At 48.3% G+C, this 17,873-nt stretch overlaps 1 protein-coding gene and 1 pseudogene across 2 annotated transcripts; both read left to right on the forward strand.

Annotated features, from left to right (window-relative positions):
* The first annotated feature begins 1,052 nt into the window (after positions 1–1,052).
* On the forward strand, positions 1,053–7,966 carry CATIP (ciliogenesis associated TTC17 interacting protein). The gene is made up of 10 exons (XM_079133865.1): positions 1,053–1,242; positions 1,397–1,480; positions 1,690–1,890; positions 2,202–2,257; positions 2,939–3,025; positions 3,210–3,377; positions 4,643–4,767; positions 6,186–6,262; positions 6,573–6,661; positions 6,850–7,966. Exons 1-10 carry the CDS (start codon positions 1,218–1,220, stop codon positions 7,099–7,101), a joined length of 1,164 nt encoding a protein of 387 aa, XP_078989991.1. The 5' UTR covers positions 1,053–1,217; the 3' UTR covers positions 7,102–7,966.
* A 3,017-nt stretch (positions 7,967–10,983) lies between these two features.
* Positions 10,984–12,087, forward strand: LOC306656779 (transcription initiation factor TFIID subunit 13-like; annotated as a pseudogene). Its single transcript has 2 exons — positions 10,984–11,132; positions 11,670–12,087. The product of its transcript is annotated as a transcription initiation factor TFIID subunit 13-like (transcript).
* The last annotated feature ends 5,786 nt before the right edge of the window (positions 12,088–17,873 follow it).

Raw genomic sequence — 17,873 nt, forward strand, 5'->3', positions numbered from 1 at the left:
CCCTGTTTTGTTTTTGTGATACAGGGGATCGAACCCAGGGTCCGTGCATGCTAGGTAAGCACTCTTTCACGGAGCTATATCCCCAGTCCCCCCAGCCCCTTTTCTTATGTTTTGTTTTGAGACAGAGTATTGGTAATTTGGCCAAGCTGTCTTTGAACTTGCCATCCTCCTACCTCAGCCTCCTGATTCACTTACAGGCATGCTCCACTGCTCCTAGCAGGATCTCCTTTTAACAGCCACTGTAATTCCAGTGATTTGAGAAGCTGAGGCAGGAGGATGGAAAGTTCAAGGCCAGCTGCAGCAAGTTAATTTTGGTCTCGAAATTAAGAGACACCCGGTCTTGAAATTAAAATAAAGAGGGTTGGAGATGTAGCTAAGAGGTAGAGCATCCATGGATTCAATCCCCAGTACCAAAGAAAAAGGAAGGAAGGCAAACAGAAAAAAATCATAGTTTAGCAATGCAGTCTTCTGTAGAGTATCATTGCTCCTCCTCATGATCCGGGGGCTGACTGGGAACTAGGGTTCGCTGCAGACTGCCCAGCATCCAGAGAGGCTTTTCTGGCATGTCACTAGTGCAGGAAATCACATTCAAAATTCAAACAATGGTTTCTACTAAAAATGGTCTCACCCTGTCTATGTAAAGTCATGGAGTTGCACACCTGTAAACCCAGTGGCCCAGTAGGCTTAGGCAGGAGGATCACAAGTTCAAAGTCAGCCTCAGAAATTCAGCGAGCACCTGTGGGAGGGCGGGGAAGTGGCTGGGGATGTGGCTCAGTGGTTAAGTGCCCCTGGGTCTAATTCCTGGTGCAAAAACAAACAAACAAACAAACAAACAAACAAAAAAAACCCTGAGGCATCTGAAATTGGGGCCATCGGCATTAGGACTACAACTTGCAGAGATATTCACACGACATGGAATTGGATTCTGTGATTGTGAGACTATGCCCGGTCCTGGGCCACAACTTCTAAGGTCCTTTTAATGATCCATTTCTTCCCCTGCTGGACAAAGCCTCAGGTTTAGGCTGAGCACCAGAACGTCAAATGCTCCCCCTGCTGGACAAAGCTGCAGGCGTGGGCTGAGCACCAGAACCTGCCGTGGTCAGACTTCCTCCAAGGTCAAGATGTAGGGAAGGGAATTAATGGCCCTTTAAGAGGTGGTAGCTAGCTTCCGGTTGCCATGGAGACAACTGGATACAGACCGGCTGGCAGCGGACAGCATGTCTTCCAAAGTTCACTCCGCAGGTGGGAAGCGGGGGTGGCTCTTCTCCCTTACAACCCCCTCCAGGATTGTCCTGTGGATCCAGCTATCCGGGGGGGGGCCAGGGCTGGGGTACCCCCGCCCCTGCCCTTCGCTCCAGGGCTTGCCATCTTCATCTCTCCCTCTGCCGCCCCAAAGGCAAGGACTACCAGCCCTCCGGCCAGGAGCGTGTGCCACTCCCAGAGGCCAACGCGGAAGCCATCGAATTCCTTAACTCCCTCCGTGAGCCCAGGGACACAAGTCTGGGGAGGAGGCAAGAGGCTGGCGGGACTGGTTCCCCACCTCTCAGCTCCGTTCTCCTAGGCGCAAGGCCTACTTGTGGATATTGGAGGATGGGGGGGAATGGGGTCTTCAGCCCTGACCCCTGCCGAGCGAGGGAGGGGAGGCCTGGAGCAGGGGCTTATCAGTCCCCACCCACCGCCCCACCCCAGAGCCTGAGGAACTGCAAACGCTGTTCTTCTCTGAGACTCTGGCCATGGTCTCCGACACCGGGGAGCCTCGGGGAGAACTGACCATCGAGGTGCAGAGAGGGAAGTACAGGGACGAACTGAGCATCATGACCCAATGCATCCTCGTGCACGCCTTTAGCCACGGCCTCCTGGATAAAACCATCTGTGGAAACTCGCTCCTAGGTAGAGTTCCTACTGATGACCGGGCCACCACAGGCTTCCTCCACCACCACCCCTTCCATTCCCAGTATTCAGGACCTGCCTTGGGACCAGGATGAGACACCGGGGAGGGGGCACAGGACTCTTATTCACAGACAAACCCAGGACAAGGGGGGCACTGATCCACCCCATAGTTGTTCTGTGGCCACATCACAGTTAGTTCTCCCAGGATCCCTGCTGTTAGAGACCATGGCCACCTAGTTCAGTCTGGGCCACCTTCCTTCCATCTTGGACCCATGTCTCCTGTAACATTAGGGTCTGTCCCTGCACCCCAGGCTATCTCTCCGGGAATTTGGAGACCATGGAACAACAAAGTCGTGAGTTCATCAAGGTAGTTCCTAGGGTTCCCTGCCATGCCCCTGATCCAGGATGAGAGAACGGAGAATCGGAGGGAAGGAGGGAGGGGATCCAGTGGAATATCACCCCTGCTGTCTCCCTCTTCCTCTGACACCCCCACCACACACAACTTGAAAGTCCATCCATCCCGGATGCCGATGTCAGTGGTGGTGGCTGCTGTGGATGTCCTCCTGATGCTCAAACTGAACCCGGTCCCACTCATTCCTCCGCTAGCCTGAGAAACCAGCATCTCCCTGAGGGCCGAGGGGGCTGGCCTTTCCCAGGGCCCAGCTGTTCCCTAGGACCTGCCACCATTTGGCTTCCGGTTGAACCCTCTGGCTCTGTGCTCCTCATCCCCAGCCTCGGCCACTTCACTAACTGCTGGAACATGGTCACAACTGTCTACACAGTGGAAACGACTCATACCTAGAACATTTCCACAGAGTCCGTTTCCATCTTTTAAACCTGTGTTCTGAGGTGCCCTGATTTTCGCTTGTATTACACCGTAATATGGCTCCTATTCATCAGCTTTACTATATGGAAGGCTTTTTGGATTGGTTGTTATTTTAAATCAAAACCTTTAAGTCTCAGTTTTCTCATTTATAAAGGAGAATAGACAGGTGACCTCTGGGGACCAAGGAGTCCCTGATCCTCTACTACATGTTCTGGCTCTTAGTTCCTTATCCTCCCCATGGAACACAAGATGAGTTTACTGAAGCAGAGTGACCAGCTGGTCATGAACAGAAGCATCAAGGAGGGTGAGGTAAGGGTGAAGCCAAGTGGGAACTACCCTTCACCTCCTCCTCAGAACCACAAGCAGGGAGCCAGTTGCGTGAGGCCAGGGGCTAGACAGAGGACTCCCTAAGGACCCACACCCCACACCTGTTTGCCCACTCTCCCAGCCCCTTCCTGGCTGGAGGTCTCTGACCCAAATCTGTCCTGAACAGGAAGTGAAGACTGGTGTGTCCTTCTTCCCCTGGCACTCGATTACTGGCTTCATTTCCGAGGCTGCCAACCTGGTGCTGTTGAGGGTGATGGCTCTGCGGCGGATGGTGCCACAAAATGCCCGCTTCCTGGCCTTGGACACTGAGGGCAAACTCTGCTATTCCACCTATGTGAGGGCAAGGGGTTTGGCCTGGGTACAAACTGGAAGGGACATGAGAGATCCTAGCTTGGGTAGAGGATAGCTGTGGAGTAGAAGAGGGAGTTGGGGTGGGGATAAATCAGGAGGTTGGGAATGAGACATTTGAGGGCAAGAGAAAGCAAGAACTAAGGTCAGGTGTGGTGGCGCAGGCCTATAATCCCAGCGGCTGGAGAGGCTGGGGTAGGAGGATCACAAGTTCAAAGCCAGCCTTAGCAACTTAGTGAGCAAGACCCTGTACCAAAATAAAAAGGGCTGGGAGTGTAGCTTAACAGTAAAGCACCAGGGTTCAAATCCCTGGTACCAAAAAACAAACCAACCAAAACAATGTATCAGACCATCAAGAGCAGGGCAGGTGAAATGAGTGCAAGGGCCCAAACCGTGGGGGCTGCAGTGAAGCAACCTTTTTGCATAAAAGTCAGTCTGCAGAAGCAGCTTTAAAAGGTCATCATCCCGGGCCTCACACATGCTAGACAAGCACTCCACTCCCCACCACACCCAAAGCTACATCATTTTTTAACTTTGGGAAATGCAGTTTCTCCAACTTACTTAAATATTAAATGAGTGTTCCTTTTCTTCTTTTATTTTGGCTAAAATTTTGTAATATACCAGGGACTTCCAGCACTACATGCTTTTAAAGCTGAGCCTCTGAACACACAGTTTCCAGTAAGACGTTTTGGGGGTCAATCTGTCTGTCTTTGGCTGACTCCTAGGTTACATTCTGTCTTGTCCACCACAAACAACAAACAAGCTCATGCCACTTCTCTCCATTTCTTTGAGGCACCTGTTTAACATTAGCTCTCTTCTCTCCCTGGCAGCTGCTCTATGGGTTGGGTTTTAACTGCGACAGGGCAGGCTGCCAGCAGCAGCGTGGCTTGAGGCCGTCAAAACTCAGTCCAGCCTTGCTACCTCCCCAACAGGCCCCAACAGCCTGCATCTCCTCCACGCCTCCCCACACTGACCCGCATCCCAACAACAGAATCTGCCAACCACAACACTTGGCCATTGAGATGGCATGGCAGGGGGCAGGGGTGAACTGGAGCTGGGTCTCTAGGAGAGGCCCCAACTCAGCTGGGGGTTACAATCCAATCTTGTGGCACCTGAGGGTCTGGACAGCCAAGAGTTGCTAATCATAGGTGAACGAGAAGAAAAGATAGGGGGAGGAAGGGTCAGGCTGAGATGGGGGCGGCCCTGGAAGGCATCCACCTCACCGCCCTCCCTTCACTTTGGCTGCTGCAGCAAGCCCTGGGCTTCCAGACGATCCAGGTGGGCCCCCAGCAGTCCGAAGTGTTCATCCTGGAGCACACGGTGCACGCGAGCGAGGGCATCCCGATGTCCTGGCAGTTCTACATGCTCTCTGATGGGTGAGCCATTCTCGGGGGTGGATAGTGGCATCGACAAGTCTGGGTGCTCAATGATGCAGAAGGCGCATGGCTGGGGATGGGGCACAGGAGAGACTCGCTGTTCCTGGGGACGCCAGCAGTAAGAGTTGTCATTGAGATCCGAGCCACCCTCCTTTACCCACACCATCCACCCTTTCTTCGTTCATCGGCTCCTCTCCAATGCTCACAGTGCCTCCCTGACCTGCCCCCTAAAGACCTCTGGCGGGCCAAGGAAGGAAATGGCAACCCCACAAAGCCTCAGGCATAGCTAAGGCAGTGGCCACAGCACTAGGGGAGTCTGGAGGACACCAGGGTTTGAACTGGACACTTGATTGAATCTGTGGGCTAGAGCGGCACCCTTGGCATACCACCAAGTTGTCACCAGCAGAACACCGACACCAAACCTGAGAAAATGCAGGTGGAGGAGAATAATTTCTTTCTTGGAATTTCAGAAGTATTGATCTAGAAACTTCACTGGGGAAAAAGTAATCAACATTTTTGGCTTTCCTTAGTTCATAACTTTTAGTATATTTCTTTGTATGTGTCATTTATGAAGGAGGAGGTGCTGTGATTGTGTGTGTGTGTGTGTGTGTGTGTGTGTGTACGTGTGTACACGCACGTGCTTACACCTCTGAAGGTCTCAGTCCTTTTTTACTGAATTTTCTTTTTGTACCAGGGATTGAATCCAGGGGTGCTTACCTCTCTGCTACATCCCCAACCCTTTTTATTTTATTTTTGAGAAAGAGTCTCATTAAATTGCCCAGGTTGACTTCAAACTTGCGATCCTCTTGCCTCAGCACCCCGAGCGGCTGGGATCACAGGTGCACGCACCACATTGACTTGTCTATTTATTTATTTTTTAAAAGCTGGAATCTGACTCTTCCAAGCTCTGTTCTATTATTTGGAACAGGAGACTCAATAATAGATAAGAGAGGAGGCAGAATTAAACAGAAGCCCCCAGGTCCATTCTCAAGGGGCCACTGGAGTTTCTCAGCCAGCTCAGGCTGCCATAACAAAGTGCCACAGAAACTTATTTCCTCACAGTGTGAAGGCTGAAGTCCAGGGTCACCATTCCAGAAGAGCTGGTTTCTGGTGGGGCTTCTCTTCCTGGTTTGTACATAGCCGCCTTCCGGCTGTGTCCTCAAGGGCCTTTCTTCTGTGCTGTGCGAGGTGGATGGATAGAACTCTCCTGTGTCTCTTCCTGCTCTTAAGATGTCAATCCTATCTGATAGTTCCCCCTTAAGACCTCATTTAACCATATGACCTCCCTAAAAGCCCTATCCCTAAATACCGTCACATTGGGGGTTAGAACTGCAACACACTCTGCTTAGTACCTGCAAGTCCCTAACAGGTGGTCTGGGAAGACTCACTCCCCCACTTTCTTCTATGCTTCATTCCAGGCACCTGGCTAAAAGAATCCAGGTGGGCTCCCCTGGGTGCTGCATCATCACCAAGATGCCCATCTTGAGGAAGGAGGGTGAGCACAGCCCAGGCCCGCGGCAGCTATGGGAGAAGGCGGGGCAATCGGGTCTGCAGGGTTTGCATAGCACACTCCACGTGGGATGGGACCGGCCTGGAATCCAACGGAGAAACTCTGTCCTCCTGCCCCTGACCCCAAGGCAGTTGGCCTGGGTCTCTTTTGCTGGGAACCCCTTCCAGCAACTCTGCCCCTGTGGGTAGAATCCTGAGGTTGGTCCTGAGCCTTCTACTTGACGGTTCTGCAATCCCCGCGGGTATCCGGAAGGTTCTGGGGTGGCGGTAAGCAGCCTTCCTCCCTCCCCATCCAGATGAGACTGAGCCTCGGCCAGTGTTTGAGAAGAAACCCCTGGTGTGGGAGGAGGACGTGGAGCTCTACTCTAAGTTCCTGGAGCGGAAGGTTAGGAGCGCCAGCCGCAGTCTGGGGTCACCACACCCGCTGGGCCGTCGCTTCCCCCTTACCCATCTCCCCCCCACACACACTGAAACGCACACCCTGGGCCGGAAGGCCCCGCCCCAGGCCTCCGCCCGGCGGGTGGGAGGCTCCTGGTGCCCCGGTCCCCGCTCAGGCTCGGGCCACCCCGCCAGGAGGAGCTGCGACTCAGCCACACCAGCTATCTGCGGCAGCACCCCGAGGCCCAGGCGCTCGTCTCTGACTTCCTGCTCTTTCTGCTGCTGCGCCAGCCCCAGGACGTGGTCACCTTCGCCGCCGAGTACTTCGGCCCTTTCGGGGCCAACCCGTCGCCGTCACCCCCCTTGCGCTCCTCCCACCGACCCAGCCCTTTCCGCTCGCTGGACCCGGGGGACAGCGCCGACTCGGTGGCGGGCGGGGCGGACTAGGCTGGCTGGGGCCCAGGAGGAAGCGGGGGCGTCGGGGTTGAGCCCCGCCGGGGCGCCGACGGGTCACGCCACTGGCGCTGGCGAGCGCGCTGGCCGGGCTGCGGCTTTTGAGGGAATAAACGGGGAGCTCCCTCGGCTCTGCTGTGCCAGCGGGGACTCTCTTTGGCCAGCGCCTGGTACCTTTGACTTCGTGTGTGGAGCGAGTTTGTCTTTCTTCCCAGATGCTATTTTCATTATTATCCCCATTTCGCAGATAAGAAAATTGAGGCCTAGTAGCTCTTAGAGTTGGCGCGTGACGCAGGATTGAACCTGGACTTGAGAGGCCACACTCTGGGTCACTGGTTGTGGGCATGGAGAAGCGGGGCTCCTTGGCACTCAGAATTATTACCGATCCCTCTCGGCACAATCGCCTGCGCCCCAGCAAAAATAACGACCCAGGAGGGTAAGGCAGAAACGGGGAACACCCCTGGCCTTGCTCTGCTCCTTCATGCTCCGTCTTCTCCGCGTTCCACTGACACACAGGAGCGGTGGGGGATCCCCAGACACTAGCGTTCGGAGATAAATGAACAGACAGCGAATCCACCTCCTTCAGGCTCCTGGCTTAATGTCAGTTCTGTCCACTGACTTGTACCAGCCGGTGCTGGATGTGGGCTCAGTAGCAATAGCAGGAAAGCTCCCGAGAGCTCTGGTAATGGGGTGCAGGCTCCATCCTCCAACCATACGTCCATGGAATCTGCTGCTATGAGATGAGGGGCACCTGAGAAGCTCTGGACTCCAGTATGAGTCCACAGCTACAATGTCGGGGTCCGTGACCCCAGTATGGCCCAAGATGACTTCATGGAGACCTCACTTGAGTTGAGCCTTGCAGAATTTTTAAAAATATCTTTTATTGTTTCCCTCCCTTATTTAAAAAAAAAAAAAGAAAGAAAGAAAGAAAGAGAAAGAAAGAAAGAAAAAAAGAAAAGAAAGAAAGAAAAGAAGCCAGCCTGACACTGTGTCAGAGACTGGCAAACGCTCTTCCATTGAGCTCCATCTTGAGACAGGGTTGCACCAAGTTGCTGAGGCTGGCTTTGACCTTCCCATCCTCCTGCCTCAGCCTCCCCAGCTGCTGAGATTACGGGCATATGCCACCATGCCCAGCAGGACTTTTTTTTTTTTTAACAAAAATGAAGGCATACAGTAATACATGATCATTAATTGGTCACATTATATTATCAAATAATTTCAAATATTTTGGGTGAAACTGAAGTCCCTAGATTTCACTCCAGTCCACTATAATTTCATGTGCTTTGACTTTTTTTATATCAATATATTTTTAAAATATTTTCATATTTTACACTTTTTTGTTGTTTTGTTTTGTTTTGTTGGTTCTGGGGGTCTAACCCAGAGCCTCGTGCATGCTGGCCATGTGCTCTGCCACTAAGCTACAGCTCAGGTCCAGTCTTCTATTTTTGATCACTGTGTCAGAATCCAACCAGTCTCTTCTCTCTCTCTCTCTCTCTCTCTCTCTCTCTCTCTCTCTCTCTCTCTCTCTCTCTCTCTCTCTCTCTCTCTCTGTTTTAATTAACAGTGTTGCATTGAACATCCCAGTAGCTAAATATCTGTATATATCGACAGTTATTTCCTTAAGAATATATCCCAACAACAAATGGAAATATGGCTATTTGTCTGTTTTAACATATGGGTAGGATATCATATCAGAAGCACAGCTCTAGAGAACAAAGTCTTATCCCATCTGGCAGTCAGCCCAACAAATACTGACTCCCTTCACATACTGGGATTATTCTGGACACTGGGAGATCAGCAATGATAAGACACAGTCCCTGTTGTCATGGAGCTTACAGGCAATGTGGGGAGATGGACCCAAAAAAGGGGGCCTTTCTTATGACATTTCAGACATTTAAAAGCCAAGTCGTGGGTAGAAAGTGATTCAGAGGGCTGGAGGATTGAGGGTGGGGGTTTCAGGGAAGGTCTCTCTAGGGTCTGAGTTGAGCTGGGACCTAAATGATAAGGAGTCAGACATGAGGGAAGAGCATTCTGGGCAGAGGGAACCGCTAGCACGAAGGCTCTGAGCATGGCACGTTGGGAAGCAGATCAGAGAGGCTGGAGCGCAACAGGAGCTGTTAGTCATGGCAAGGCTCCAAAGCCCCGGGAGTAGAACCAAGGCTGGCCCAACCCAAGGCACCCAGAACACTTCCAGCTATATCCTCGGGGTCCCCTGCAGTCACAGATACCCTGCGCAGTGGAGGAAAGGCAGAGGTGGCAACGTCCAGCCCAGCCAGGGCCCTCCTCTGTTGAGCTGGCCACATTAGGGAACTTAGGAAGGAGAAGTATGTCTTCTCGGTAACACCCATTGCAAAAGTGGTTTATTTTTAGATCTTATCATTTGTTCCAGAACTTCTATGACCCCTCCTTTTGCTCCATAATGCCAAGAAATCCATTCATGTCCCTCCCTCCTCCCCCACCCTCCCTCTCTCGGTACTGGAGATGGAGGCCAAGGGGTGCTCTATCAGGGAGCTACACCCCCAGCCCTTTTACTTTTTTGAGATAAGGTCTCATTAAGTTGCCCAGGCTGGCCTTGAACTTGGCCTCCTTTGGCTTGGCCCTCCCCACGACTGGGATTCCAGATGTGCCCCACTGTGCCTGACCATTTCTTGAAATCAAAAGCACCTGCTGAGCCCGTCTGGTTCAGCACCTGGGCATGCAGTGGTGGGCAAATAGGCCTGGGCCCTGCCAGGCACATCCAGCCTGGAAGGGGAGACACCCTGGTGATCCCATGGATGAATGTATAAGGACAGACCACAAGAAGGGGTAAGAAGGAAGCTGAGCGTGGAGTGCACACTTGGAATCCCAGCTCCTGAGGAGGCTGAGGCAGGAGGATCCCAAGTTCAAGGGCTGCCTGGGCAACTTAGTGAGACCCTGACCCTAAATAAAATAAAAAGGTGAGGATGTAGCTTAGTCGTAGAGCACCTGGGTTCAGTCCCCAGTGCCACAAAATAATTCATTAATCAACAATAACATGAATAATAATTATCTTATTATTAAAAGTTATTCTCGTTGTTATTATAAAGGGTTAAGAAGGAAACATATGCGTGCAACGTGGAAGTGTGGAATTCAAACTTGCCCTTGTCTGGGAGTCCAGGGAATCAGAGGGAAATAAAAGGGATGGGGGTGTAACTAAGTGGGAGGGGACTTCCCTAGCATGCATGAGGCCTTGGGCTCAATCCCACCACTGCAAAAAATAAATAGTTCTGGTAACAAGAGTGAATCTGACACTCCTGTGATCCTCACAGCATCCCTTGGAGATGGGCTAGTCCACTTGCTGTGGCTTTAACCAGCGCCTGGAGCTGAGTTCTGATCAAGGAACAAGGTCTTTTTGGCTCACGGTTTGGAGGCTGAAGAGTACCTGCATGCTAGGCATCTGCTGAGGGCCTCTGGCTGGCCTTGACATCGAGGAGGCAAGCCTGCCAGCCCGGGTCTCCCTTCCTCCTCCTCTTTCATGTTTGTCTTTGGTGGGGGGTGCTGGGGATTGAACCCAAAGGGCATTCTAGCACTGAGCTACACCCCAAATACCCCCACTACCACTGAACTGTACTCCATATACCCTCAGCCCTTTTTATTTTTCACTTTGACACTAGGTCTCACTAAATTGTGGAGGCTGGCCTTCAACTTGAAATCCTCCTGCCTCAACTTCTTGAGTAACTGAGATTCTTTCTGTTCTTATAAAAACCACTGCTGCCATCATGAGCGCCCCACCCTCATGACCTCGTCCTACAGGTCCCACCTCCAAATGCCATTAACATTTGAATTTAGAAAATAAGTTCCTGAGTAAAACCAGTCAGGAGCTAGGTGGCAAGGCACTGTAGGCTGGCGGGCTAGTGGATGGCAGATGAGGAAGAAGACCCGACCTTTGAGGAGGAAAATGAAGAAATGGAGGAGGGCAGAAGGTGGGCAGAGTAAAGGAAAGAGACTTTTCTCTAAAGAATTTCGGTGTATGATGTATGGGTTTGGGGATAACCAGAACCCTTACAGTGAGTAGTGAACATTCTTTTTTTTAATTTATTTTTATTGTAAACAAATGGGATACATGTTGTTTCTGTTTGTACATGGAGTAACACATACCATTTGCATAATCATACATTTACATAGGGTATTGATGTTTGATTCATTCTGTTATTTTTTTCCTTCACCCCACCCCTCCCACCCCTCTTTTCCCTGTATACAGTCCCTCCTTCCTCCATTCTTGCCTCCCTCCCACCCCCCCCCATTATGTGTCATCATCTGCTTATCAGCGAGATCATTCATCTTTTGGATTTTTGAGATTGGCTTATCTCACTTAACATGATATTCTCCAATTTCATCCATTTGCCTGCAAATGCCATAATTTTATCATTCTTTATGGCTGAGTAATATTCCATTGTATATATATACCACAGTTTCTTTATCCACTCATCAATTGAAGGACATCTAGGTTGGTTCCACAGTCTGGCTATTGTGAATTGAGCAGCTATGAACATTGATGTCGCTGTATCTCTGTAGTATGCTGATCTTAAGTCCTTTGGGTACAGGTGTAGTGGACATTCTTGAAGACCTTGTCATAGAGTTCATCACTGAAATGACTCACGAGGCAATGTCAATTGGAAGACAAGGTCGAGTACCAGCTGAAGATATCATCTTCTTGATTCGAAAGGACCCAAGGAAGTTTGCTAGGGTTAAAGACTTGCTCACTATGAACAAAGAGCGAAAACGAGCTAGAAAAGCATTTGATGAAGCAAACTATGGATCTGGATACTTTTTATACTTTATGAAATTTCGTTATCTTCTGTGGAAATCATATATAATAATTGTATATTTTCTACAGTAATGGCCTAATACCTAGGCATGTAAATGAAAGATGGAGGAACAAATTTTCAGCCTTTATTTTCATGTCTTTGATTTTAGATCTATACTTGAGCCTTCAATTGCCTGCCTTTACACAACCATACTTGAATTACTTACTGGGTTTTAATGACTACATGTACGTTAAAGTATCTTGAAAATTATACTGAAAAAGGCAGTTCCTTCTGACTTTTGACTATCTAAAGGATGAAGTAGTATTTATGTATTAGGTATATTTGTGCCATTATAAGCTATACTACAGCTATTTAATATGTGAAATCTAAATGTCATTTTGACTATGACAGCTGAGACATGCCTTACATATTCTGAAGTTTTTAGACAACTGTGGTCTGAGAGGTTAGTAAAGATAGTGCACTGGTTGGTGTTTCTTTTAAGGAGATGATATTTGAAACTACAAGTTTTTCTAAGAATGTTTATGTGTCTTAAAAGATAATTCATTTTAATATTCTTTTCAAAAGAGTGATTTTTTATTTTATTTTTTTAGAAACAAAGTTTCATGTCGATGCTTCCATGTTGAAAGGCCTTTTTGATTTAAAACCTTTTGGACTTATATTACTTTTTAAGTTTTAAAACTCATTTTTCCCGATCATCTATTTTCAGTAGCAGGAATGGCAATGTTTAATGAATTAATGGCAGGATAAGCATTTGGGGTAGCATTTTATTAACGTATTTGTAAGTACTCATGGAAATGTGTAGTTGACTAAAACCATATGTAACTGTTGTAGTTCAGAATATACAGGTTTTGTGTGTAGTTAGCTTATTGCATTAAATTATTTACCTTAGCTTAAAATAAGGATTAAAATTGCATCTAAAGAGATCACTGAATGTTACTATTTGTGAAACTGAACTTTTTGATTCCACTTACAAACTGTATCTATAAATAAGTACCTGGGAAATTTTTACTTTCTTAATCTATTGATACAGGGAATAAAGTATGAAAAATTAAACAAAAAAAGAAAAGAAGTTCCTAACATAAAATTTGGGGGGTACATTCACATCATAGCAAGGCGGGTTCTATTATTATACCTATTTCACAAGTGAGGAAAAGGTCAAGGTCTGAGACTACACAGAGCCAGGATTTCAATCCAGGGAGTTCGGCTCCACAGTCCATGTACTGATCCATTCTGATAAGAAGACCCAAGTGGCTGCCTCGCAATAGGTCCCAGTGCAGAAAAGAGGCAGCTCCCAGAGCAGACGTGACTGGACGCTGCCTTTCCCTTTTCCCCAGGCACCCAGAATCTTCCTCCCTCCCTGGAGCATTGCCACTAAGAGCAGCCTGGTAGTGGGGAGGGCAGTGTGCTAAGAGAGCACTCAACCTCGCCTGGGAGAGACCATGGAGGGCTTCCTGGAGGAGGCCACACCAGGCCAAGGGTGAGGGGGATGTTTCAAGAGGAAGCAGCTTAAGTAAAGGCTAGGAGGTAGGAGGGTTGGGAGCATTGAACCTCTGGGCCACGGCAGGGCTCAGAAAAAGTTGGTGAAGAGTCTGGGAGCAGGCGTGTGGCCTGCTGTCCCAGAGGATAAGACATGAATGAGGCCAAGACCCAAATGCCCACCTGTTTCTGCAAGTTTCCCCTCCCACAAGAAGCCTTGAAGAGAGCAGATGAACAAAGAGCAATGTTACAGGTAGAGCCTGTCTCAGTCTGTTTAGTGCTGCTATAACAAAATGTCAGAGGTTGGGTGATTTACCAAGAAAAAAATGTATTTCTCACAGTTCTGGAACCTGGGAAGTTTAGTATCAGGGCATTGACATCTGAGGAAGGTCATCTTGCTACATCATCCCATGGTGAAAGTCAAGAGGGAGAGAGAGAATGCAAAAAAGATGAACTTGAGGTCTCAAACTCTCTTAGAATTGATACTAATCCATTCACATGCCCTATGACCTAAACACCTCCCAACACTGTTGCATGGGGGATTAAGCTTTTTGGTGAACATATTCAAATCATAGCAGAGCCCTAAAGAAGAGTCTTTGACATTTGACTAGACAAAATTCAAATCAGGCTAGTAATGCTTCGGAAGGTGCCGACCTGGTCTTTGGAATCTCTGATGGTTCTGCCCTTTATTAATCCTCTGCTTAAATCTACAGTCCCCTGACACAAACACAAAAAAACTGTTCCTGTTCAGTTTGATGGTTTCTCCATTTTGTTTTATGCTGTGTTGCATCGAAATTTTTCTCTGCTATTTTAATCATCATAAATACCCCATGTTTGAGATATATCTAATGGCAAGGCTTTGGTAGGTGAACGAGTCCATGCTGGCTGCTATAAGAAAATACCTTAGGCTGGGTACGGTGGGGCACACCCATAATCCCAGTGGCTGTGGAGGCTGAGGCAGGAGGATCTCGCGTTCAAAGCCAGCCTCAGCAACTCAGCAAGGCCCTATGCAACTCAGCAAGACCCTGTCTCTAAATAAAATATTTTAAAAAGGCCGGGGATGTGGCTCAGTGGTTAAGTGCCCCTGGGTTCAGTCCCCAGTACCAGAAAAAAGAAGAAGACCTTCGACTGGGTAATTTATACACAACAAATTTATTGCTCACAGTTCTGAAGGCCTGGAAGCACAAGCTCAAGGTGTAGAGTCTGGAGGACATCTTCTGTGGGGCTGAAGGGGCAAACAAGTCCCCTCAAATGTCTTACGAGGACACAAATCACGTTCATGAGAGTGGAGCCCCTGACCTGGTCACCTCCCTCAGGTCCCGCCTCCTGGGTTTTCATTTTGGTTTGCTTTGGTTTTGGGGTCCTGGGGGTCACCCAGGGCGCTCTCCCTCTGAGCTGCATCCCCAGCCCTTTTCATTTGTATTTAGAGACAAAGTCTGACTAAGAGTCTGAGGTCAGCCTTGAACTTGGAGTCCTGCCGCCTCAGCCTCTTGAGTTGTGGGGTTATAGGTTTTGCCACTGCACTCAGCTGCGGCTAGGTTTTAAAACATGAATTCTGTGGGGACACAAACGTTTAGACAGTGACAGTGGGGAAACCCGAGAATCAACTGCTCTGAGCACCCATGCTCGTGACATTTGGCATTCCGAAGAACTGACACTGACCGACGACATTTTGGAACTCAGAGCTGGGGTGTCGCTCAGTGGTAGAGCGCTTGCCTAGCTGCAGGCAGCCTGGGGTTCCATCCCTAGCACTGCCCCCGCTCCCCCAAATCGTTTCTTTTTAAGGCTGAATACTATTCCATTGTGTGCTATGCCACGTTGTCTGTGTATCTCTTCATCCCTTACTGGGCACTTGGCAGCATTTTGGCTGCTGTGAGTAATGTTGCCGTGCGCGTGTGAACCAGTGCCCCGCTTTTTTGTTTTTGTTTTTGTACCAGGGATTGAACTTCAGGGTGCTTAGCCACTGAGCCACATGCTGAGCCCTTTTAATTTTTTTTAATTTAGAGACAGGATCTCCCTAAGTTGCTTAGGGTCTCACTAAATTGCTTAGGGCCTTGCTAAGTTGCAGAGGCTGTCTTTGAACTCACAATCCTCCTGCCTTGGCCTTCCGAGCCACTGGGATCACAGGTGTGTGCCACGGCTCCCAGCTGCATCCCCTCTCTCAGTACTGCCCGGGTACTGGTGTCCACACAATCCCACTGATCTTTACAGATGCCCTTCTTTTTCTCATGTTCACGTGTGTGTGCGCGTGCGCGCATTCTGTGCCGTTCTACCATGTGCGGTTTCTGCATCCACCCCAACAGTGAAGATACTGAACGGTTCCAACACCACAAGGATCCCACAAGTCACTCTGTTGTGACCACATCTATCCCTACCTCGCCCATCCCTAACCCCTGGCAACCACTAATCTGATCTTCATGTCTAAGATCTTGTCATTGCACAAATGTCATTTAAATAGAATAATGATACAGTATATAACCTTGTTTAAGAAACAAATAAGATTTGTTTTGTTTTCTGTTACCCATTGAGCTACATCTCCAGTCCTTTTTTTTTTGTTTTGAGAAAGGATCTTGCTAGGCTGCTAAGGGTCTCCCTAAGTTTCTGAGGCTGGCCTCCAACTTGCGATCCTCCTTCCTCAGACTCCCCACTTGCTAGAATTACAGGTGTGGGCCACTGTGCCCAGCAGTATGTAACATTTTGAGATTGGCATGTGTGTGTGTGTGTGTGCCTGGGGATTAGACCCAGGGCCTTCCACAAGCCAGGCAAGCACTCAACCACTGAACCAAACCCCAAGCCCTTTTTTAAATTTTTATTTTGAGATAGGATCAAGGCTGGCCTCAAATTGCCAATTCTCCTGCCTCAGCCTCCCGAATAACTGGAATCACAGGAGTGTGCCATTGTGTCTAGCTACTTCTCATTCAGTACAATTTCCTGGTTATCTATCAAAGTTATTGTATATATTAATACTTTGTTTCTTTTATTGATGAGTCATAGTCCACAGAATGTATGTACTACAACTTCTTTAGCCATTCACCTGTTAATGGACATCTTGGATAATTACCTTTTGGGGTTATTACAAATAAAGGTACTATAAACATTTATGTACAGGTTTTTATGTGTGTGTGTATACATAAGTTTCAATTTCTCTGGGATAAATGCCCAGTGGTGTATCTGGCATGGTAAGGTAGACATGGTTTGGCTAACCATCCGCCTGTTGAAGGACATCTGGGCTGCTTCCAGCTTAGGCTATTATAAATAAAGTTGCTGTAAACATTTGTGCATAAATTTTTTCCCCGTGGTACTGGGGATTAAACCCAGGGCCTCTCTGATACTGATCTCTAGCTCCAGCCCATTTTTTTTTTTTTCCTTTTTGATACAAGGATTGAACCCAGGGATGCTTAATCACAGACCCACATCGCAGTCCTTTTACTTAATTCTGAGGGACAGGCTGGGAATGTGGCTCAGTGGCGCCTGGCTTCATGAGGCCCTGGGTTCAATTCCTAGCACTTTAAAAAAAAAAAGTAAATGAGAGAGAGTCTCATTAAATTACTGAGGACCCTGCTAAGCTGATGGACCTCTAATTTTCAATCCTCCTGCCTCAGCCTCCTGAGTGTCTGTGATTACGGGCATGTGCCACCGTGCCTGACCTGCCCAGACCTTTTTTATTCATTTTAGAGGCAGGATCTTGCCAAGTTGTCCAGGTTGGCCTTGAACTTGGGGTGCTCCTGCCTCAGCTTCATGAGTAGCAAGGATTAACAGGAGTGTCCCACCTGGCCTGGTTGGTCATGGTTTTAATTTGCATTTCCTTAATAACTAATAATGTTGAACATCTTTTCATGTGTTTTTGCCATCTGTACGTCCTCTCTGGTGAACTGACTGACTGTTCATGAGTTTTGTTAACTTTTGTTAGAATTTTTTTTTGTATTTTTAAGTTTTAAGAGATTTTTGATAATAGTCCTTTATCATGTATGTGATTTGCCAACATTTGCTCCAAATCTTTATCTTGTTGTGTTTTTGTTTTGTTTTGTTTTTGTACCAGCGATTGAACCCAGGGGTGCTTAATCACTGAGCCACATCCCTGGCCCTTTTTTTACATTTCATTTTCAGACAGGGTCTCATTGAGTTACTTAGGGCCTCCCTAAGTTGCTGAGGCTGGCTTGAACTCATGATCCTCCTGCTTCAGCCTTCCCATCTGCTGGGATTACAGGTGTGCACTATCGCACCCAGCTTTATCTTGTCTTTTAATCATTTTAATAGGATCTTTCGTACAGCAGAAGTTTTCAGTTGAAAAAAAGGTTTTAATTTGAAAACATTTTTCATTTTTATCTGAGGCTCAACTTACCTGTTTTCCCCTCCATGGGTCAGGCTTTTGGTGATCAAATCCAAGAAGTCTTCATTTGGTTCTAGATCTGGAACATTTTCTCCTGCATATTTTCCTAGAAGTCTGCTAGTTGCATATTGACATTTAAGTCTGTGATCCATTTTGAATGAACTAAGAATTAT

Source organism: Sciurus vulgaris (assembly GCF_902686455.1).
Source record: "Sciurus vulgaris genome assembly, chromosome: 3".
Lineage (NCBI taxonomy): Eukaryota > Metazoa > Chordata > Mammalia > Rodentia > Sciuridae > Sciurus > Sciurus vulgaris.

Bases quoted from the DNA above. Each gene is read 5' to 3' on its own strand.
- CATIP (XM_079133865.1), top strand. From the start codon at position 1,218: ATGTCTTCCAAAGTTCACTCCGCAG. The intron at 1,243-1,396 runs GTGGGAAGCGGG...GCCGCCCCAAAG, and splicing joins TTCCAAAGTTCACTCCGCAG to GCAAGGACTACCAGCCCTCC. The intron at 6,263-6,572 runs GTGAGCACAGCC...CTCCCCATCCAG, and splicing joins GCCCATCTTGAGGAAGGAGG to ATGAGACTGAGCCTCGGCCA.